Source organism: Achroia grisella, unplaced genomic scaffold (genome assembly GCF_030625045.1).
Source record: "Achroia grisella isolate CSIRO2021 unplaced genomic scaffold, CSIRO_AGI_Agris_v1 utg1063, whole genome shotgun sequence".
Classification (NCBI taxonomy): Eukaryota; Metazoa; Arthropoda; class Insecta; order Lepidoptera; family Pyralidae; genus Achroia; species Achroia grisella.
Window position 1 is genome coordinate 732,459 of NW_026712567.1, and position 24,764 is coordinate 757,222.

Here is a 24,764-nt window from a genome sequence, read left to right on the forward strand (position 1 = left end):
TTACAGCTAATTGATAAACGATTACATGATATTGTGAAATAAAAACATCTTACTATTCACGTTGCAAAAATTTTCAATTCATCGACTGGAAATAAAAAAAATATTCGCGAGTTTTCGTTCGTATTATTGCAAAAAGAAAATGACGTTTATAGTGTTTGAAATCCTCAAAAACAAGAGTCATGTTACCTATCTCGCTCTTGTACTAACGGTTTCCCGGTAAGTTAGAGAGAGTAAAAAGATTTCACTGTTGCGTTTGAAATATAGCAGACCTCGTATCAGCTGACAAGCAAAGCAAAAACAGTCGGTGCGCGACCATCTTGTCAAAACTAAACTCAGTGACAACAAATAAATATTGTAAAATGCCCTAAATCGCCTGTATTAACATAAGATTTACTTTGTATTTTATAAAGTAAAGTGTTTATTTCGCGTTGGTGTTGTTTTCGACACAGTTACTATACATTTTACTCAATATTTTCGGGTTTGTGTTGCGTCAAATGACGTCATGTATGTGATTATTAAACACGTATCGCGGCTGACGAGTTCGTAAGTATTTTCTTTTATTTTTGTTATATTTTTTATTAAATAGAGTGTATTACGAGTGCTATTCCATTGTTAGTCAGTGTGACTTTCATTCATGAATCTTTAAGAAACAAACGCAGGGGCCCCTCGAGTTTTCCATACGTGACGAGCGTTGTGCTATAGAAGTTTACAATGCCCTTGAAAATTATGCAGCAAAAATCGCGTCGCTGTGTTGATGGTTTGCGAACATTGATCTGCAGGTACTGCTTTCTGTTCCATTGATGATGACGGCCTCTGAAGGTCGTCATTGCCTCCACACATTCCGCTTGGCAACGAAACGCCCGTCGCGCGCACTTGACTAAAAATGGAACGCTCTCGACACGTAGAAAGTACATTTACTGTATACTGTATGAACATTGAAAGTGTATAAACATGTAATATTTATGTATATTAGACAGGTACGTAAGTTTTATGTATCTGAAAATGGCCGTCCTATCGTATTGGCATAATGGTTGTCGCGTAGCGCAACACTTGTATACGTAGGTAGGAGTACCTACTGAGTTTTTTAGTTCACCTACCTACATACTTAGCTACACAGTCATGTCTGGCTTCCAATAACTTTCAATACTAGCTTGAAACAAAAATAGACTAATAAAACATAGTAACTTATTACGTACCTATTAATACATCAGGATTGCTCAACCCCCAATACAATTAATTTGTAATTATAAAAATGAGTGTAAATAGGTACCTACTTATTTACCTAATGGAGGTTAAACAGGATCAAACTCAAACTATCGTTACAATTTATTTGTAATAAAGATTTATCAAATAAAATCATTAGTCACGTGTTTCGCCGCTTGCCTGCCGCTTACAGCAGACTCAAACAATATCTATATTTCTTATGGATTATTATTATTTATAAAATAAACTAGAGACCAAAGCCTATGATTTAATAACTAAGCAAATTCATAAAATTTATAATGTGCTGAATAATGCTCTATCCGACTAGATAAGTCATACAGAAGGAAAATGCAGTTAATATTTAGACCTATTTTTAGTGTTACTGCAAATAGATACTGTAATAAGTAGGTACTTTTACGAATACTGAATGCACTATTTGCGTTGTGCGGCAGACTGACTGAATCAGTGTTGCCAAGTTAATCAAAGAAAAAATATCCTTAACTATTTCTAGCTCCGTTTTATGCACTACCTCTGTGAGAAACCTAAAATTAGGTAAAAAATCTGTTTGAAAAAACTTATTTTCTCATTATTAGTGAATCTCATTATGTTTCACATATGGCAACGTCTACTAAAATTCGAATCGATCGATCGATCTATATATCGATCCGTACCGATAAATCTATAAACAGATAAATTTCACATATATCTTTCGTGTACGGGTAGGGATCTGTTATGTTTTTATTAAAGGTAAAGATACATACTAATAGTTGCTAACAATGTATTTACTGCTACTTAGTAGGTAACTCATATTTGCTGCCGTGTTGTGCTACATTTATTGACCTACTATTATCTTACCGCATTTTTTTTATCGAATTTGATAATTAATAAATTAGTACGAGACGAACTTCTTAGTATCTTATTCAACGCGCGGGAACCGGCTCCATCGTGTGGCAAACTCCTAGCAGTTCCCGGGACTCGTGACACGGGTGTAGGTTTAACGACGTACGTCAATACTCACCTTCATCGCTTGTTTCTACCCTGCCCAGCCAAATCTCGGAGCAGCCTGGTAGTGCAGCTTTATCTAAGAACTTACTGCAGTTCTACTTTTCACTGGCATACCTTCAATTCGACCACATTTATATTAAACACATAGCTATTTTTAATTAATTCATAACTATAATATGTACCTGTGATATGTAATATTTAACTGTTTGTAGGTGAAACTCTTATATTTGTAGACATAGATTTTATTTTTAACTGAAAACTACATGGCCTCACTGGCCTAAGTGGCAGTAGTTTTCAGCCTTGGCCTTTATTTTTTTTTTTTATTTTGTCTACTATATAACTATATCAAGGCCAGGCGGTTTGATGTCTTATTTGTAGATTTCATCTAGATCAATATAAGTCTGTATGTTTTTTTTAGTTTTAGTGGACACTTATGGCATCCATGGGGTGTATAGGGGTGATAGGAAATTACTAGTTACAAAGGAAATAATATGTAACACGTGATACTGATAACTAAAAAAAACTTGGAGTCTTGAATCATTTTCGGTCTCTAACGATGACTCAGGCTAAAAATGTATCTATCTATTAAAATAAATACAAACAGTAATAATTTTTCTATACTATATATTCATTAGTGTCGGATTTACTGCTTTCCATAAAAAAGTGTTAATTTTTCGTCAGTGTACTGAAGAAAATAGCAATCAGTTACATACTTAATATTGTTTAATAATAAATACTTAATGTTGGATTGGGATTACTATTAAAATTTAAGAAGATTTTGCATAATATTATTTAATTTAATGGATTGAGATTACTTTTAATATGTATTACGACGGTTTTCTATAAATAATTCTTAATTTATTCTCATGAATGTATAGTAAACTTTTATTATAATGAAAATGTACATAACGACAAGTTTTTAATTGTATTTTACAGCAATCTTTTCATTTAATATTTATGACTTCGACCACAAAAAGTAGTACAATATAATTGGTATATTAAGCATTCAACTTTGTAGAACATATCTTTGACCTTTCGCTGTAGTCGAAGGTAACCGACTCTAAACGATTATGTATTGAACATTCTGTCTCATCTATTATATCTGCCGTCAAGCAGCTTGTTTGCATACTAGCATACTGAGTTGGAAATGTTGGAATCGTTTGGTTTTGAAAGGTGAGATGAGGCAGTGAAATTACTTAGCGTACTTTTTCGAAATAAAGATTATTAGTCAAAGAATGGCAAAGTCTGAAGGATGTCATAGTATTCTATGCAGTGGTCCATGGTGATCTTGTTCACGACTCGACGGGTTTATTATAAATTTCTATTAATTGGGCAGTATATTAAATTGTAAAAAATAATTCCGCGGCGTTGTCTACCAATAAAACCCAACAAATGTCACTTTCTGATAATGTAGTTTTCTGTAGATAAAAGATATTTAAAATGTGTCAAGTATTTTTTATTTTATATACAATACAAAGAAATAAACAAATAATCTAGTCTCTCTTTATAATAATAATATAGATAAAAAGGTCCATAATTTCATCAAATGTTTACAAAAGTATCTAATAATGGTAGGTGTTTCGGTTTAGAAAATGTATTACGAATAATCGAACCTTATAAATGTGTTTATCAGTTCTTTAGTTATCTATTGCCTTTACTATTTGACTATTAAATGGTTCTTATATTTATAAAACTATATAAGAAAATATCAGATGTAGATGCAAAATTTCTCTTGATATTAAGCGAATAGAGAGAATATCACAACATTACCTCTCTATAAATATATCTGTTACGTGACATCATTTGTAATCATGTCGTATTTGTAAAATTCCTAACGATAAACAGTGTACCTAATTAAATTTGTTTTTACTTTCATTGCGTTTTTACTCGCATCACGTATTGAGAATTCGTGATATTCAATAAACAGTACCGCACATAGTAATATTCCGTGTGACAGAATAACTCTGTAAACTATTCTATATAGATAAAAATGATTTTTCAAGATTACAAAAAATAAATAACCCATTTTATATCACATAGAATTATTTAGTTACAAACAATGCAAAGCTTGCACTGTGATAAATATGTCATAAATAAATTCAATATCTATATATTTTTAATGGATGTAGAAAAATTTGTTAACCTGGCACGTTTGAGACATCTACTAGTGGAGACATACATACAAAACACAAAAAATAAAAGACATTAAATATACGTTCTACGACACCCAATTTCATTTTGGCCCCCTAGAAATCAACATGAACATAATAAACAAATGTTGCAATTTTGTGTAACAAAAATATAGTATGACTGTATAACTTCGTGCTGTAGTTTTCAGTATGTTTCTGACATAGTAATATGCACCGTATAGGTATTTGCGGTTATGACGTCAAATGGACGCCACCCAGGGCTATCGCCGTTATAAGCTTCAGTTAATAAAGACTAATTCGTTTGAAAAACTTATATTAGTATATATTTTCTACTATTTCAAATTTCAAATAAGCTGCTTGTAAGCGGTAACGTGATGTGATTAGTAATGCACAACCAAGTAAAGTTACGGTAATATTATGATTTGTTGAAATACACAATTTACTATTTAGTTAGGTTAGGTAATTATTCGAAACCATGGGCTATGGACGTCACATGTAATGCCCAATTGATGAATGATGATGAAGATCTAGGTAAATTAAAGTTGAACTTCCTGTTATTTAAAAAAATATAGAGGTACATTTATTATGTCAGCATTATTTATGTAGGCACTGCAAATATTTCTTATATAAAACTAAAATAAACTTAGAGAGGCAACCCTAAATATATACCTCCTATGCTTAAAATATGTATCGGTACTTCCCACACTATAGAGATAATTCGCCAGTTGACTGACATGACTTGTGAAAAATATGTCGCTATTTATATGAGTTCATGGTATTGAAAGAGATAATTCATGAATTATTTGATTGTTTGTTTTGTGATATGTTAGTAATATTTTTATTCATCCATTCGTTATCATCATTCCATTAAAATTCTTATACTTATTATTTTAGAGTACATTATTGTACAAATAATAATTTCCAACCGACAAGTCTCGCAGTATAAACATTTGATTAACATTCCCATATCGCTCGCGTTTTGATAAATTTAATAAGGTAACATTTCAATTTATGTAAATTGCATATTACAATTAGTTTTATTTAATTGAATGTTGTTGTATAATTAAAAATGATGTCATAGTTTTTTAAATAATTGGTTTACCTTACCTTAAACGAAAGTACTAAAGGTATCCAATTACCCATTCAGAATAGTAAGGCAACTCTATAACAAAATTCTTTTATGTTTTGTATCATCTTATCTTGGATTGAAGTATTATTTATTATATATTTGTATTATTAAAATCAAGGTTTAGAAATAACGATAATGTAATATACTAGAGGCAACAAAAGTATATCACTGATAAACTGAAACGTAAACAGATGAGTAAACATTACGTACCTATGTATGTATGTATGTATATATAGATTATGTGGCTGGCCACCTACACCAATAAACTGGGGTTAATGTACAGCTAAGTTTTGTAATGTCGACTTTGTTCTTAAAACAATAAATCATATTCTATGGTATATGATTGTACCTTAACAACATATTGACTTCCAGCAACAGAGCACGATCTCATCCTAAAACGCTCTAGACACGATATTAAACTTAGGGGTAACATATGACGAATCCCTGGATTGCTTCCTAGATCTCCTCGAGTGTAGCGAAATTATTCGCCGGACAATTTTCATCCACCCACAGCTTCTTCGATATTGCCCCTGATTTTAGAGACATGTGTATGTGTAGGTTGTTTTAAAGAGCATATTTGCCTATTACTACATCTATCAGATGGCTTGATATAGTGTTTATTTAGAGTTTAGTTTTCTTGCACCAGTGTAGTTAGTGTACTTTGTTACCTTAACTCTAACAGCGTCCTGGGGACATGGAGTACTAATTCTTACTTACAACTTATCACCATACATGTCATAAAATCTTAAGTACAAGCCTTTGTACATTAAATATTTTTGCATAAAATATTGGTATAATAAATTATATCGGGGTCATAAAAATGGTTTTTTACTGGTAGTACGTTTGTGGACAATAGTTATAGAATCGACTTAACCGATATAAATACTGTTTTCACTTTTTGTATTTTAGCAAATTTCCGTAGTATTTCTTTTATTCAAATCGGATTACATACGAAAAGTTATAAGCATGTTGTTATTCCAAATTCCACGCAAGCGGTCAGTACACAACTTCTAAACTACAAGAATAACAACGCGAATACAGAATATATATATAAAAGAAACAAGTAGTCATTGAACCGAGAACCAGCTTTTTTTCTACTATTTGTTGTCGATCACATGCCCCACAATAAAGCAATGTAAGCAGCTTATAAATAGCCGGATGCTTGTACCGTGAGCACAATGCAACCTAAGTTGTTTACGCTTTCGATCACGCTTTATAGAGATACTTGGAGAAATTATTGACCTCGATGCACTGGCGGAAATGTTGCAATTTATGTAATTCTATCGAGTTAATTAATACGGGTCACCGGGGTCCCATTTATTGTCACGTCATCGCCCACATTTCTATTGAAATAACGGCATCTTTGTGTTTATCCTTTTTTATGTTATTGTAATAACAATAAAATTGATAACCTACCAGATAGTAAGTGCTAATCGTAGCCACCATGCATGATATTAGTTAGAGACTTAGTAGATAACTCATCAGCAAGAGATCCGAGTATATGAAATGGAATATAATAAAATTAAGTTGTAATCCAACTACATATATAATATTCCAGAGCCAGTTAAATTTATTATTCCATGTAGTATTGGAAAATGTTAAAAACGGCATTCACACTCCCCTTGTAACGAGCAAACGAAAGCTCATGTATGTCAATCCTATACATTATGCACTCTTACATTAGCGACATAGCTAATAGAATTTTAAATTCAGTGAATGCATTAATAAATAAGATCAATCAATCGCGTAGACGATCGACTCCGTATACATTTGTTTTCTACTGAACCTTGGACCTATTTTGTTTTCGAAGTATAGGACTTAAGTACTTAACAATTCGCATTTGAAATTTAAACAGTCAACAATACGTACCATGTCACTCATATCGTGTTCTCTGAGAATGATAAATTTAGTGCAACGGGTAGTTGAAAGTATTCGCAGACTTTCCAAAAAGACGACTATGTAGGTATCTTAGTATCACCTATTTCAGCCACCAAGCAGCTTCTTTGTACGCTGTTTCGGTTGAACGGTGTTATAAGGCATTGTTATTATCGATTAAGAGACATTATGGTTCTTCATTTCATACCGTAATATTTTACATAAAAAAACACCAGCTCAGCAATCTATTTATTAATTTTTCGATTTTCTTGCGACGTGATTGTCGTGATTGTTGCTTTTTGCTGATCCTAATGATGTATTTATTTATAAATATTTTCTTTATCATATGTAAGTTAGTCAAAGCTGTTTGCACATATTATTATGTCCTCAGATATTCCAGTGTCTGTGATTGTATTCCATCCATCGTGAATCAATTGTAGATATATGCTCCCATTAATGTAGATATAGGCGTGTCCCATATTTGATGCCCAATTACCGCGTCAATATTTATAAGTCATCGAAATCAAATTTGGATATCTTATTCCGTTTGTGTATTAAGTACACTTGTATTTTACTACTAAGGTAACCAACCTCTCAATGAATATTCTGTAATTCATATTACCAGAACGCATCCTGATGTTTACAAGCCACGTCATCGTTATACGAGTTCTAGAAACGTTATATTACAATGAAATGAATTATATACTAGCTGAGCTCACGACTTCGACCCGTGGTATTCGAAGTAAGAATAGTTTATTAATTTTTGTTTATTAACCATTATAAAGTAAGATGATATGATAAGATAAGTATTTAATTATCATTAAAGTTTAAGTGAAGCTTACCATTAGGTTAAGCCGATTCGAAATTAGCACGCATGAATGCATAATGACAGAAATTATAACAATAGATGTTTCGAATAATGTTAATAAAGTCCCTCAATAATAGTTTGTTATATATATTTACCCTATATACAGACAATGATCAGTTATAGTTTATAGTATACCTACTATCTTATAACACTAGACTAATTATTAAGGATAGGAGAATAAAATTGAATGTTCAGGAAATAGAAATAACCTTTATTCAATAAACTTAATGTAAGCACTTTTGAATAGTCATATTTTATTTTATTCTACCGCTCATTCGGCTTGCAGACTCATCACAAGAAGAATGGGAAGGAAACTTGTGTGTTACTATTTAAAATAAATATTACTTTAATTAGATTTACGTTAACAAGGTTTAGGCATGCGACAATCAACATCGAAACCGCTATGCCCTTAATCTCTGTTCACTCAGATAACATTGTCAGCACTATGAATTTTAAGTTAGATATTTTCTACAAAAAAATTATTATCATAAATTCTTCAATTTTATAGTAAGCGTTTTTTTTATTCAAAGAAAATATTTTATAAGACATTTGATCTTTTTTCTGACAAATTGAGTTTAGTTAAGGATAACAAAACATTGGATAAAATTAGTATTTTCCTCGTAATATGTAAATTCTACATTTTAAGTTTATAAATGGATCTGGGTTATTTTATTTAAAAACCACATTATAAATTTAAAACACACTGTTTGTTTCTCGTAGCTTTGCCTGTCCGAATGATTATTATTAATAATCTGTACTATTGTATGCTGCTTGCTATTGTTGCTTTATTAAGCATTACAAACAAACTATTTACCAACACCAAATCTCTTTGTTTAATCGTTAATCTATTCGCTTAATTATTTCTATCCCTATATATCCTAATTGAACACATGAATAAATTTTTTAACCCTTGCAATTTTTCTTAGCATTTCAAGGCTGTGTTGATCAATTAAATTAATAATAACAAACAGTCAACAAAAATATTTACTCTTTATAATTTATATATGGAATACTTGACGCTTTTATATATAGAAAAGATAACATTCTGAGAAAACAACCGTTTTAGTTCATTTGTATTACAACATTTCGTCGAAAACTCCTTTCAGTATCTTGCAATAAAAAATAATAGCAATTTCAAAAATAGCTATATCGTTACCTTTATAATAGTCACGAAGAAAATTTCAATTAAAAAACCAGGCAAAACAACTTTTATTATACCTATATAATAAACATTATCTCGTTAAATATATTTATGTAGATAATTATATAACTTTATCGATTTATAGTACATACATAACGTAGCTCTCATTATAATCATTATAAATGACAATTATAGGTGCTATAGGTCATATATCAAGCTTAATGTTAAAAGCAGAAATACTTATCATAATATTAATCGTAATTTAATTATTAATTATGCATGCTGTCCGTGAGACAGCTGCAATATGACAGAATACATTGCATTATAATAAAACGCATTCAGTTGAATTGACGAGTCTGTAAATAGAATCATATTAACATGGGCTTGCTTTGCGATGTACTTGCTATAGCAGAACTTTTTTAAAGTATCTTTGTTCTTTTCTTTTAAAAAATTACAGTAATTTATCTGTACTAATATTATAATGTAGATAGTTTAAATTATTTATAATTAGTACGCAAACAAATATGTCGCAATTTTAATTAATAAGTAAATCACTTTGGCAAAAATTTGGTTTGGTTAATACCTAAACCTATCAATAAATGAATTTCCAATAAATAGCATATAGATCATTAAAACTCATTCAAGTTAAAACACCCGGGGACGGCTCATAGTTGTAAATAATATAGTAAAATAATATGAATCCGAATCATGTTTTAAAAATAGTATTTAATATGAACCTGGATGGATAGATTGGAAGAGGACGACTAAAAAAAGACGGGTGGATTGTCTGAAAGATGATATGAATAAAAGGAGAGTATGCTCAGAAATGATGGCTGATAGGAATCAGTGGAAGAGGATGACATACTGCGCAGACCCTAAATAATGGATAAAAGCAAGGAAATAATGATGATGAATAAGTCTAACCTTGCCTTTGTAATGCATAAGATACTTTTTAATGTAGTTCAAGCAGACAAATCCCAGGGCGATTGGTAATTTGAGTATGCGAAATGATTTGAATAAGTTATTCAATGTATTACCTGGTATTTACACATTGATAAGAACAATCAGAAATAATATCAAGGTCGGATACTTGTATGTAAAACCGGTACTGTTAGTGACATTTTATTAAGCGCTGCACTCGATTTCCATCCTGACTGTTCCTGGCTACTTGCCCGTTTGTCCATCAGACCGTGTATTATATATTGTCCTGTTCGTACATATGTATCAATTACTTTATTTTTACTCAATTACTTCTGCTACTTAAAACTGCTCAATCTTTTTTTTATTGGCAAGGCCAGGATATCAAAACTACACAAGCCTAAAAATTATGTTATACCCGTATATGAAAAAATGTTGTTATTAGTGTACTATGTTGTTAGTATATAAAAATAAATAGCTTTTATGGAAATTAACTCAATGTAAGTACTTAGTTTAGTATTCAGTATTTCATAAATGAAGATTTTCAACATTTATCTACATATAATATATATGTGTATTCGGGGCCCTACTCTTATCTATGGAAATAGATCTAATTTATATATATTGTGAACTTCTTATATAAACAATTAATAAAACGTATTATTTGAAAATAGACCGTGTCGATCCGTCTAGTCTAAATTTATTGTTACAACAAAAGGACATTCAGTAATCAATGATATATCAGACTAGTACCTGCTTTCCTTTACTTTTGCACTGTATATCTATTTTATTATATTCTATGTAATATTGTTCAATTTGAATCAGAATAAAAAGACCTTTTACTTTTATTCGGCAGTACTTTGTAGCGCTAACAATAGATTTACTGTTATCTAAAACAAAGCCTCTGATAATGCTGAAAGTAACGCCCACTTTGGAATGCCCTTTCTCATTTTTACATGGACTCATTCACGTACTTATATCTATATTCTCATACTTCAAATGCGATGAGCCAGCTTAATCCATAGATTTTGCGCAGTGCTCGCGTTTTATCTGCATTTAGGTATTCTACTTTTTTTTATTATATACACGTACATAGAGAATGCCTAGGTAAGCTATCACGATAAGATATAAAAGTAATCCGTACAATACACTTTATTTGCATATATTCTAGTAATAATCTATACGTAATATTAATACAAGTCATTGTTATTGCTCGTCTGTTTCTCCGTTTACTCATGCAACGGATTTTGATACGGTTTTCACTATCGTCTCATCCGGAAGGTTATGTATAGATAGAATTTATATACGGTCTCCGTCACATACACTGTACATCCGTGCATCGAGTCGCAAGGATCGGCCTTATTAGCATATAAAATGGAGAATACCTAAATGTCTTGGAGGTACTCGCAACTAGCCGTCACTCGCCAATCCTGTTCGAAGATAACGCATCACACGTGTGTCGCTGTTTTCACCGATCATACCCATTATTTTGGCGTCACAGCCACGTCGTATGCCAACCGCATGATTGAATAAAACAAAAATAAACTAATTATAGAACAACAAGCTTTTATCTCTTTAGGAATGAGAAATAACACTGTTTGGCACTGATCGTCTGTTATTCAGTCTAAACTTACCCTTACATAACTGCAATATTGTTAAAAGAGGTCGTCGATCGCCATTGATGTTTGCAGTAAATTGACATAAATAAGCGAGCTAGAACTGTTTCAGCTACCATTGTGTGCGCTCTGTTCTATTTTAGATTCATTTTATATCGGTATTGTATATAACATTCTGGTAAAACCAAAATCAATAGCAACTAAAAATATCATTACAATTTGATTGTCTTATGTATAGTTATTGAGTTGTGATTTTTCTTTGTGAAATCCTTTGAAGTGAATATAAAATGCAGTGGTAAGGGAAGAATGAGGGTGCTCCATTGTTACACGCCTATTAAAAATCACAAGTAGTAGACACTGGCAGATGATTGCAGCACCTCATTCGGTAATCGCTGTAAACTATGAATCATTCGTCAGTACGAAACTCATGCATGAACAAATTTACACGTTTACTTATTATTATCTCTTATTCTTTTGTAAATCTGAATAATATAATAAATGTAGCGAAACGTGATTGTTTGAATATGATATCGACCGACGATGATGAAGTTTCTAAAGACTATTAGACATAATAAAAAAATCACGTTTAAACTTACTAGCATACGATTGTGATGTGATCGATGTAAAAACCATAAAAAACAATAAACCATATCTACTGAATATGTCTATCAGAATCTAGATATATTTAGGACTAAAGTTACATTCTGGTCTAATTAGAGCGTTGAATAAAAACTCACTGAGTCGATACTGTTAAACGAATAATAAACCAACGACCGATTTCATTCAATCTGTAGTTGAAAGAATTCAAATCTAGGGCTGTCATCTGCCATTTGTGACAAATTATCACAATGTTCTATATATAACTATAAAAATGAGGAATGTATAAAACTTTGTATACTTTATTGCAATAGTTTCAGTTTTTATAGTTTACAATAATCTCTTTTTCATCATTAATACATAATTCTATGAAAACAATCTACTCAAATTGTCTATACCTATAATAACACTTATCAGAATAGAATTAGAATAGAAATCATCTTTCTTCAAATAATGCCACAGTTTTGATGTCATTAAAATGTCCTTATATAGGTACTCGTACATTAATTTTGCTAAATTATAAATAACGTCAAAAGACAAATGACGACGGCCCAGACACCTCAATTGTGTAAATGGAGTCTGATAGGCTAATGATGCTGTATATGTAATATTTAAATGCAACAAAACTAAGTAAAATACCGTTACTACTATTAGATAAGATGGGGTAGTCAGGGGCATTGTTAACTGTCAATGTTATGGTGAACGCAACACTTAACATGCCTACCTTTTGTAGGATATTTGAATTCAACACCACAGTCTCTCGGATTGTTTTTTGATATTTGTATTTCTTTCACCAGAGTGTCAGAAATATTAATTGACACGAAGTTTATTTTTGTTAGAATTGAGCTCGCTCTCTAGAAAAGCATAATTGCCAAATAATCGACGTTTCAATTGTCAACTCGTCTAATCTTTCCTTCCGTACCCTTATCGTACAGGAAACGCATGTAATCGCAAAACGCATTCCGATTATAAACTATTATTAAATGCTCTCATTGTTTATTTGCTTTTGTGTATCATATGTAGATATATAGACACCTAATTATGCTTTATACATATATTATATGAACTGAACTAAGTTAATGGATTCATAGCTGCCATTGTTTAAAACGACCAACATGTTACTAACGTTGTGACTCGTGATGTCTTGTTATTATTTTACCTGCAACTTCACTCTGTGACCGAGTTAAATGTTGACCACAAGAAAATAACTTTATGTATATATACTTATATTTTATATTATTTAAATATATATTTAATTAAATATATGTTTAAAGAACGTTATTGTTTTATAACTACACCTTTATCGGCAATTTCATTCATATGACCAGGATATTGATTGACCTGATTAAATAGCTGTCATAAATGCTGCCAAGATAATAATCTTGGCACCATTCATTTAAGTCTTAGAAAGCTGCTAAGAAAGGATTTTTGAAAACAAAGATACGTATAACAACTATGTATTACACCTTCTAAATAAATTAGTAAACTGAATAGTAGTCGCTTAAATGAACATAATGTAATATCACGTTGCGATGTACCTATGTAAATGTATATGTATACATAACCACCCTCACAGTGTAGTGATAAATATTTAATACACGTAATATGGAAATTGACGGTAGGACGGCCTGCACACGACACGAACATTGTGAACAATATCGGACCAATGGTGTCCTAGATAAATTCCTAGATCCCATCCTCTCATTTGTAGCAAAATCAGAGCCGATTATAGTGTGCCCAACGAGTCCTTTTTATCTCCACCATTATTGAATTTTAGTGTCATGTGTAGATGTTATTGTTCAAATTACCCTATAGACAGTATACCTGATTAATACCAATTAATTATAAAATTTCTAAATTTATTTTCAGTTTTTAATTTTAATATAGTTTAAATAATTCAGATAGAATTTCACTAATCCTGTTTGACATAACATTTCAAATTTATTTTCTTAAACAACTTAAATATCAATATAAAGTAATTAGCATTATCGATTGAAACATTTATCTTTTACACATACATATCTAGTTACCAAATCGAAATAAACCAAACACAATGTTTTTCTTTTATATAGTATCATAGTGGCTTAGACTTTTAAACAGTCAACCAATTAATTTAGTAAACCTTCGAACGCAAAATAAAATATTTTGCAGATCGAAAATATTAGAAACCTTACATCATGCGCAATAAATATTAAATTCCTTTGACAAAGCAAGCACCTGTACCGTAATATGATAAAGTTAACAGCAAATAACCTATCCAATTTATTGAACAAGCAAAAACATGACCTCCTGAAGTGAGTGAGGAACACGTGTTAGACTCACAGAGATGAGTTCTGCAGAGACCTTGACCTTGACAACAAAATCTCTGTAAATTACTCGCCGCAGCTAGTTTGTGTGACTATAACGTGGCCTTGATTGATGCGAAATAATATTGCGAATAATAATTAGATAGGTGTCTATTATTTAGATGTTTTGTATCATGCAATTCTCTACAGCATATATATGTTATGTAACACTGGCAGCATTTGACTTAGGGTCACAGGTTACTCTTTAAAATATGTAAAATTGTCTTTTACGTAGTTGCATAAACAATTTTTGATCTTTCTTTTTTGTATCAATTTATTTTATCTTAAACCTAAGTAGAGTAGGTATAAAGAAAGGAAATATTATTTTTATCCCTAACCTAAGAGTGGTAGAGTGATAATAATACAAAGTACATATTACCCCGTGATAATAATGAGTAATCGTGTATTTCCAGTAAATTGAGATAGAGATTGCGATTAGAAAGAAGGTTAAGTAACACATCACAGAAAAGTACCTTGCTTGCCACTTGTTAGTTCGAAAGAAAAATTAACAGCATTTATCTCGTTTTACATTATTGTACAAATAGTAGAATTCAGCAAACTTGTCTTGTAATAGCACTGTGTTTATTTTCTTAGATCATTACGTTTTTATTTTAGACCCCATAATGTATTGTAAGTTGAATTATAGGAAATGTAAAATATTTTATAAATATCAAATTTTGGAATGTAATCACCGGAAATAATTTGCAATTAATTCATGGAATAGTAAATATTCGTTGAAACAGCATCTAAAACATAAATGAAAATTGAATTAGGTACTTTCAACCAAAATATCAGAAGCGCAGAGCATTTGTTGATTGCACTCCGCCACGGCCAAGTGAAAACCGTACGTTATTGAGCACTTAACTGATATTTTACTACCGTTATATTGCGGTTACATAACCGTTACACCATATCGAGACAGTTTATTTGCTTATCATCGATGTGACACGACCTATGTATAATGACAATTTTTGTATACATAAACCATAAGTGCGAAACATTCACGATTAATTTTTATAATGTTTTCTTGAGACTTCTTTCAATTTGGAGTATTGTTAAAATCCATGTACCTCCGCTTGATAATGTCCATTGACAATTAACTGTCAGGTAACAAAAAATATCTGTATAAATACAGTATTGTTTTCCTACGTGCATGGTGTGTTGCGGGATTTAAGAATACAATGATAGAATGGCAGTGAAATTATTGAATTTACATGGAATTACAACATTCTAGTCATCAGGAACCGTAAAGCAGAAAAAAGAAATAGCGTTGATGTGACAGTCTGATCTGTACTGTTAGTAACATGGGTTATTATAAGCCCATTAAATAAATGGATTGTTCTAAAAAAGTTCTTGTACAGTTCTAAAACAAATCATAAGTAATTACAATATTAGGCTTCTTTTAAACACACAGAATGTTTCAAATACTTACACGTGTATCAGCAAAATGTTTTACATCCTTATCGTAAAGTTTACTGTCACAAATTCTTTAACCGGTTGGGATCCACCAGTCGAAAGTTCTTAACTGCGCGCGCGCAGGTTCGCACCGCGTGTTTTCGCTTTCACGGGCCGTTGCCCCCTTGATAGCCTCGGCACACTTTGATCCACTGGGTCAAGGTCTGACGCGTCTGGAATTTGATGGGATGTAGGCTACTATATCACAATTATGGATCCAAAATTTAATTTTGATCAGTCTCTAATAAGGTTAATCAAATATACATTAAAAACACTACGTTAATAACGGCAATGTATCCACATATCTGCAATCATTAATTTTTATTAATATCCATGCAGTTTATTTATGAATACAGCCAAACCAAAGTAAGCATAAGCAGCGATGACACTGCTGATAACACTAATACAAATATAGATCATCGACCCTCCTTATCTAGCCTTATCGCTCATGCACTTGGCAAAGAAAGTACCTGTTATCCCTTTTCGTGAGATAACTTTAGAAAACTTTATGGAGTTGATTGCTGTTATTAAATTGTGGGTAGTTTGCCAATATTCATTATTGGGAGGAAAAGATTGTTAATAAATGGGGAATAGTAATTTTTTTGCTAACAATTTCAACCGCCACGCCACTTTGTTACCCCATAAACCCATCGTGAATAAATCTTCTTATTTTGAGACGCTAGGGAGACGCTAGTAGGCTAGCTTATTTGATTCCTCCTCAACTCGAGTCAAGCAAATACTACTGATTGAAAAATAGTGTTAACGCTTGTGCAGGACAAGCGTTAACATTATTTTTAAATCATCCAAAAGAAAAACATAGAAGTCTGTTCCGCTTATAATAAGTGATTAAGCTCTTAAAAAAGTAGAATTACGACCGACCAGTGGAATTCAAATTTTTTTGTTTTACTAATTTGAAAGTAAATAGAAATAGAAAATCATTTATTCAAATAAACTTAATTTAAGCACTTAAACTTAACTTAATTTCATCACAAGAAGAATAAGCTAGAAACTTGTGTGTTGCTCTTTTAAACAATCCTTATAAGTTCACATTTTACAAGTCGAAACGTGTGAATACAAACTACCAACCAGCACTAATTTATTTAGGCTCAAATATAAAAACACAATAAGATTAAATCAGTCGTAGTGATAAGAGCAGACCAGTCCCTACAAGCAGCACTCGTTCACGAGTATGACGGATGAGCCAGCCATCACTGCGCTCGACCATATTTTAGGGAGCCCAATGACCCGGCCCACCACGCCGCCACATGTCTGGACTCATTCCACTCGACCACGTCACAGCTACAAAAATTACTGTACGGTAGTTACAGTATTCGCACTTTACATGAGGATGCATGTGGCAATCAATACAAAAGCCGCTACGCTATCATATATCAAGAAAGCAGTATGAAAAATAAATTATAACGTTGTCCGCAAATAAACTTATACTTGCTATATATTGCTATCATCTATAAATTCATCTATCCTATAATAGGCTTTTTTACATAACATTTGTTTAATATAAAGTTTGAATTGCCTCTCTGTCAGATTTAGCGTAGATTCTGGCAGTTTATTATAGAATCTTACGCAATTACCATAAAATAATGGTGTTCACTTTTGGTGGTGTAAAATTATGGTGTTCACTTTTTTTTATAACTATAATGTAAACTTACTGCCTGATGGTAAGCATCCAATGAACCGAATTTGCAATTAAGTAATACGTAATATTATGACTACCCAAAAAAATATTGTAACAACAATGAGTTTCATCTAAAATGTCATTAAATAATTATATATGTCTATACCTTAATTATGTCTTAATGTACTACGTATTAATAATGTATATATTTGTTGTTTATTATATAATTATTCAATTAGTAACTCCTGTCCATAATTTAGATTGTACTGCTTTTGTCTTCATATCTACATGTATGACTAGGCAAAGATTTATAGACATACACTTATAAATTCGGTTACTGTTCTCATCTACTTGCCTCGATAACGATTTACTTGTTGTTATAGTTTGTACAAAAAGGTGCGAAAATACCATATTATATATAGCACTATGCAGTAAGTCACAACCAACTGGAATATATTTCATAATTTCCCGTATAATAAATGTTATACCTACTGTTGTTTAATTTTTTCCAGATAGTGAAGCATGCATGAACAGGACGACGAAGGTAAGCCGGCGCATCACGCGCGTCGGCCCATGAATGCCTTTCTTATATTCTGCAAACGTCACAGGAGTGTCGTGCGCGATAAATATCCTAGTCTAGAAAACAGGTAAGATGTCTAACTTTTTAGTTCTTTTCGTATTTTATTGAAATTAATAGTAATAACCCAGGACATTCATACGGCCCGATTTAGTCACAAGCTTAGTGGAGTTTGTGTTATGAGTACTTAACTACTGATACAAATACATATATATTTTTACAACACAAATAACCATACTCATATATACAACTATTTGTACCATGTCTAGAATCGAACCCGCAATGATTGGTATTAGGGCGATGTGCTAAACTCACCGAGGCCTTTATAAGATTTTTATTCTTAACAGTTTAAATTTGTGAAAAATTTGTTACAGATCTATCACAAAAATATTGGGAGAATGGTGGGCTAACTTGGACGAGGAAGAGAAATCTTGTTATACAGGTCTTGCTAAACAGGTAGATTATTTTTTTATTTCATTTCTGCATTCGTTAACGAAAAGTTTATTATGTTCAGTTCATTTACTTATATAGGTGACAGTTACCACTAAACATCTGGTAGACCATAATCTTGATTGCCATTTCAATTACATAAAAATAATAAAATGACCACCCTACTGGGCATTTGGGTATTGTTTGCAAACCTGTGCTAACCCTTCTAAACAAATATTAAATGTTTAATTATATTAATTTCAGTACAAAGACGCCTTCTTCAGTGCCAATCCGAACTTTAAATGGTATAAGTTACCCGCACCACCTCTCCGCACTCTTTCTTCACGGCCGAGAGAATCAAACGACAAGCAAAATGAGTTTCCCAACAGTGACTATCACGAAAGTGAACTTGAAAAAACAAACAACAACTCCACTAAAGTTGATTTAAATAAGAAAGACAATGACCATGCATACGCAGATATTCATAAACCTTTATCAATGTTTACACCTGGCAAATTAGCAGACGAAGCCCAAATGGGAGGCTTAAGTAGTCTCCTGGCCACTAAGACTGAAACCCAAACTTCAAACCCTTATTACTCGCCTCCCTGCCTTAAATATAATGCGATCTCAATCCCAAACGAATACAGATCTCATAGCATATTAGAAAGATCAAAAGTTAGGGGTCTCTCTAAAGAAGACAGTATACGTGAACTTCAGAATGCACTTACTGAAACGAGTAAGATATTTGAAGAAGATTTTGATGAAGAAAAAGGGAGAATATACCGCTACAGTGGTATTCCAAGCGATCAGTTTACTAACCAAGATGTGATAGACCAAATAGTTGATAAGAGATATTCTAAAGATGATGATGGATATTTGAGGAACTGGTCGGACGACGAGAGGAATCCTAGATCTGGAAGGTCTTGTAAAGGAAAAAGATACCAGGAGTTTATGGCTGTTGGAGGACTGATAGTAAATAAGAGACAGAAAAGGGAGAATTCAGATAAAATATTAGACGAAGACTACAGTGCGTCCTGCAGTTGGGAAACTGGTATTTCACGTAGCGAAGAATCAACTGTTGCCGACGATTCGAAACAAGACGATTCAATAAACGAGGCGTCCGTTGAAAACGAAATCAAGAACGATATTACTGACGCACCAGAATCAGACAATAACACAAACAAAACATTCAAGGCTGCCGACTTCGATTTAGATGCTAAAATTAGAGCTTTACCCTCACTTAGTTTAGAAAAATTTCAACAGAAGAAGCGGGAAAATAAACGCAAAAAGAAAACTATTAATCTGAAACCAAAAGTTCTCGAAACCGATCGTATTATCAATTCAGTTCCCAGACCAATTGTAGATGAAAAACGGAATATCGAACGGGAACATTGGCGAGAACAAATCGTCGGTAGTCAAAAACGAAAGCCAAGAAAAGTTAGCATTACAAGACTGGATTTCAACTCAATGGTTTCTAGCGTGGATTTCAGAGAAGTCCATAAAATAAGTCCCGACATCAAAATAGCCACCGAAGCCCCTCCTACAGTCGTTCAAAATATGGAGATATGTAAACAGCCTCCTTGTCATGTGGACTTACTGGCACTGGCAACATTGGCCGAAGTGGCGGCTAACAAGTCCAAAATTGAAGGTTCATCAATTACGGAGACCATAACCGCCAAAGCGAGCGATGAAAACGCTTCCAAGGTATAAAATACCTACATAACTAGCCTTAAAAGATATTCCAAAAATTATTTACTTTATAATCAGATATTTATATTATATATATATATATATTATAGCTCTACTTTTACATAGTATGCATAAAGATTATTATTGTACACTTAATTGTAGGTTTTATAACATAGAAATAGATTTTATTTATATGAAAATAGAGATATATGTATACTTATTTTAGTTTGTCGATAATAGGCTGCTACATTCTGCTTCGATAGTGTTAGAGAAATATATGTGACCTAATGTTAACATCACACAAATAACATCAAGGCATAATGTAATTTACGTGTATAAAATACAAAAGATAATTTACATTTGGACCCATAATAATTTTCATTTCTAAAGATTTTGAACATGTACCATCACAAAGAAGGTATTGTTATGAAATGTCAAACATGAGTCATAATTTATGTAAAATTTTTAACCTCATTTTGTATAAGGATAGTTTATTTAATCGCCTTAATACTTAGATTAAAAATCAGAACCAAGACACCATGTGCATAGACTGCATTGCATTTTTAAGGTGATTTGTTTTGTTCTTATTACATAGCGTGTTAGTATACAATTATCTTTTGTATGTACGTTTTATATATATCGTGACATTCGTCACTTGTTTGGTACCTTAAGTTCACACAACAACACTATTTAATGGGTTATTTTACCAATTTTAAATGTATGATTTAATTTAACAGTAGCTACCTAGTGCCTTTATGGCGGAAATGAAGTGTTTTTGTGTGTAACTACGAATTTATAGGTAATTAATTGATAAAACAAAATGTTCAGAAAATTGTTATTAATTTACGCAAAATAAAAATATTCTTTATAGATGTTAGATAACAGAGGCAATTATATATAAAAATACAACCTTGTGAAACTCGTAATTCGTTATGAATGATAATCCCTCCAGTAATTCGGTTGGGATATTGTCAATTTTATAATTTAGTTATTGATTTTAGTAATTGCTTATCATGTTCACTGTCATATATAAATGTTTTTCAAAGTTTTAACAAAGCATATGCTTTTTTATTTAGTGTAATTAATTGTTCACTATTTGGATTATGGAATAATAATCTTGTCCCCATTAGGTACCTGAGATTAAATTATTTTTGGTCTTGTCCACACCATACAGTCATAAAATCGGTAAAAAATAAAAAAAAGTAATCACTTCAGTTACACCATATTCATATATGTGTTGTTTTTGGAACAGTGTTTCTCAAATATTGTTTTTATTTATTTGTGATGAATTTTAAGGATTTCTGTGATTTTATTCTATCTCCTATTGTAAGGTACATGATGGTAAAGCTTTCGTTGCAGGTCTAGTCTAGAGTTAGTGTTAAAATAAAATGATACAAGTACTAAATTCGAAAGTGCACTTATATATTTTATAATCACAAATGATGACACAAGCCATAATGTGACATGCTCATCCAAAGACCAAATGTATTTAGATTAGGGAAGCTAGGCTGTAGATATTGATATGTAATATTTAAGATTTAGTATGTATATATAACACGGGCTATTGTTATCGCATTCCATGAAGTCGAAATTGTAAAAAAATATGTTAATACAATTTTGTTGCTTATTTGTTTTAAAATTTGTTCTATACAACAAAGATTTTAATGAAATTGTTAATTGTTTTTATAAAAAAAGATTTATTATCGTTACGTTTTTAATAGGTACATGTGGTGAGCTTTTGGCGGTTCCTAAATCATGAACTGATGAGCTGTACTGGCCTTTGTAATATCACTGCAATTATTAATAACCTTATCAGAAATATTTTTTGCCTTGTTGATAAAAAAGCCTTATATTATTCACTTTAGATTAAGAAAACTATAAAAGGGGGCCAGAATGTCTGGAAGAGATAACGAATATGTCAAACGAATTGCAGGCGCATTATTGGGCCTTTAAAAATGAGAATGGATTTTATTAGGTTTACTTGATTGTACTGCGGTACACTTGATTTTTACAATGTTTTTAAACCTATAAAATCTATTATCAGTAAATTATGGTGCTGGAAGATCTGTATTGTTATAAGAATGTTTACCATTGCTACTGTTACTTCTTTCCTAGCAATGGACGGTAGTCAATATAAATATCATAAAATAAATATTAAATATAAGCTATCGGTATCTTTTTGTGCTGTGAAATTATATACATAGGAAAAGTTTGGTTTTCAATATACCTATTACTTTACAGCACAAATGGATAAATATATTTATTTATATGGGTAGGATGAAATATACGCCGTTTGAGAAACACTGGTCTTCTATATTAATTAGGGCATAATAAGTCGGCACCCAAAGTGTTTACCTATTTGTTTCCAAAGTATATTGTTGAATGTTTTGTTATATACGAGCGCGGTTTTAATCAATATCCTTTTATTGTAGAAATAAAGTTTATTCTTAGGAAAATTGTTTTTCTAATATTCAACAAATCCTCCTTTCCTCATGGGCCTCGAACCAGGAACAACTTAAGATGACCAATTTCTTCTTGAAGACTTCCTGCAGTCCAAAACTTCTAAGATGGTTATAATAGTTGTGTTATGAAAGCTTAGTGAAAGTCAATTACGGTCAATTATGGAGGAGCAACTCAATATATAGGTCTATGATTTGATAGTAATTTAAACCGGAAAATGACTTATTTTTTTAAACGTAGAAAAGGTACTGCGCTTCTGTCTACTGTCGTAGCGCGGCAGGTAGGTTCCATTATGCTTAACACAACATTCATAACCATGAAGTTTTTGACCGGGAGGAAATAATTAACGAAAAAGCTTTTGGCTCGCGGACTATCAAGTCCGGCTATAATAATTACTATTTAGTATATATTACATATCTTTAAGAATTAATATTTCAAAATTTAGGAAACTGCTGAGCATGCCAGTAGTCCTCAAAGGAATTGAAATCGTTTCTTCCTGCAAATTATGCATAGCGCAACGTACACCAACCTTTTTCAGTCACCATTACCATCCATAAAAAAAACTTACCTAGGAAATCAAGTAATTACGCAATAATAAAAAAAGCGCTACTTGGTCGCTTTTTTTACTATTAAGTTTTTTTATTCTTCTGGATCCGGACATTTGTATTGCTGTAAGCCATTTTCTAGTATTTTTATAAAAGGTGGATTACACGTCTATACGTATAAATAAAATTGGAGAGTCTGTTTGTAATATTGAAATAACCGTTTTTTAGTACATGCATATGAATATAAATACAAACACCGAAAAACCATTTTTTAAAATTTTTGTCTGTTCCGGGTAATCTCTGAAATGGCTGAACCCATTTTGACGCGACTTTTTTTGGCAGGTAGCTGATGTAATAAGGAGTAATTTAGGCTACCTTTATTGTAGAAAAATACTTTTATTTTAGAAAAATAAAGTTAAATTCCATACGGACGAAGTCGCGGGTACAGTTAGTAATAATATAAAATTGGGAAAATATGTTTCTTCTGTAGGTATCTATCTATAGAAAAACATATATTCCCAATTATTAATATGATATTATAAATAAGTATAATATGTTGTTAGTAAAGTGGAATTAGCAAGGTACCATGTCCAGAGTAAGGTTGCCCATTGTAGTAAATTGCCATTTGCCAGGATGAGCTAACTTAACTGATTATATAACTTAACTTTATTCTCATTTTATCATCTTTTACTGGTGACCTCAGCCTTATCATCATTAATAAAAAAAGGCCACATAAAAGTTCCTCATCAAAAAACCACAAAAATAATATAGCAAAAGCATTAAACCTTAGGTCTCTTGACATATATTCTGTTAAAGATTTTATATCACTTGCAGGTCTATTATAGAGAGTGACAATTACATTCGATCAATATTCAGGATATAATAAATATCCTAAATAGACCGATATCTAAATATCCGATAAATAGACCTGCAAGTGATATAAAATCTTTAACAGAAGAAGCTTTCTCTCAAATAGGGATGAATGGCAAAAATCTTGTCAACAAGTAATAAAAATTGTAAATCAGTTCACAGAACAAAATCGATTAACTGAGATGCAGGAGGAAAGGTTTATCATAAATACTACGTCTTCCTCCTTCCATGAAGACTTTTGTATGGATGTACAGTA

The 24,764-nt window shown here is 31.7% G+C and overlaps 1 protein-coding gene across 3 annotated transcripts; it reads left to right on the top strand.

Annotated features, from left to right (window-relative positions):
• The first annotated feature begins 301 nt into the window (after positions 1 to 301).
• On the top strand, positions 302 to 23,070 carry LOC131840887 (uncharacterized). Of its 3 annotated transcripts, none has more exons than XM_059189085.1 (4): positions 302 to 543; positions 18,451 to 18,585; positions 18,890 to 18,971; positions 19,209 to 23,070. In XM_059189085.1, exons 2-4 carry the CDS (start codon positions 18,461 to 18,463, stop codon positions 20,652 to 20,654), a joined length of 1,653 nt encoding a protein of 550 aa, XP_059045068.1. In that variant the 5' UTR covers positions 302 to 543; positions 18,451 to 18,460; the 3' UTR covers positions 20,655 to 23,070. The 3 variants fall into 3 exon arrangements, with proteins under 3 accessions (XP_059045068.1, XP_059045078.1, XP_059045086.1); XM_059189095.1 differs by lacking the exon at positions 302 to 543 and adding an exon at positions 690 to 779; XM_059189103.1 differs by lacking the exon at positions 302 to 543 and adding an exon at positions 16,124 to 16,142.
• Positions 23,071 to 24,764: the final 1,694 nt, after the last annotated feature.

Bases quoted from the DNA above. Each gene is read 5' to 3' on its own strand.
- LOC131840887 (XM_059189085.1), top strand. From the start codon at position 18,461: ATGCATGAACAGGACGACGAAGGTAAGCCGGCGCATCACGCGCGTCGG. The intron at 18,586-18,889 runs GTAAGATGTCTA...AATTTGTTACAG, and splicing joins TATCCTAGTCTAGAAAACAG to ATCTATCACAAAAATATTGG. The intron at 18,972-19,208 runs GTAGATTATTTT...TATTAATTTCAG, and splicing joins ATACAGGTCTTGCTAAACAG to TACAAAGACGCCTTCTTCAG.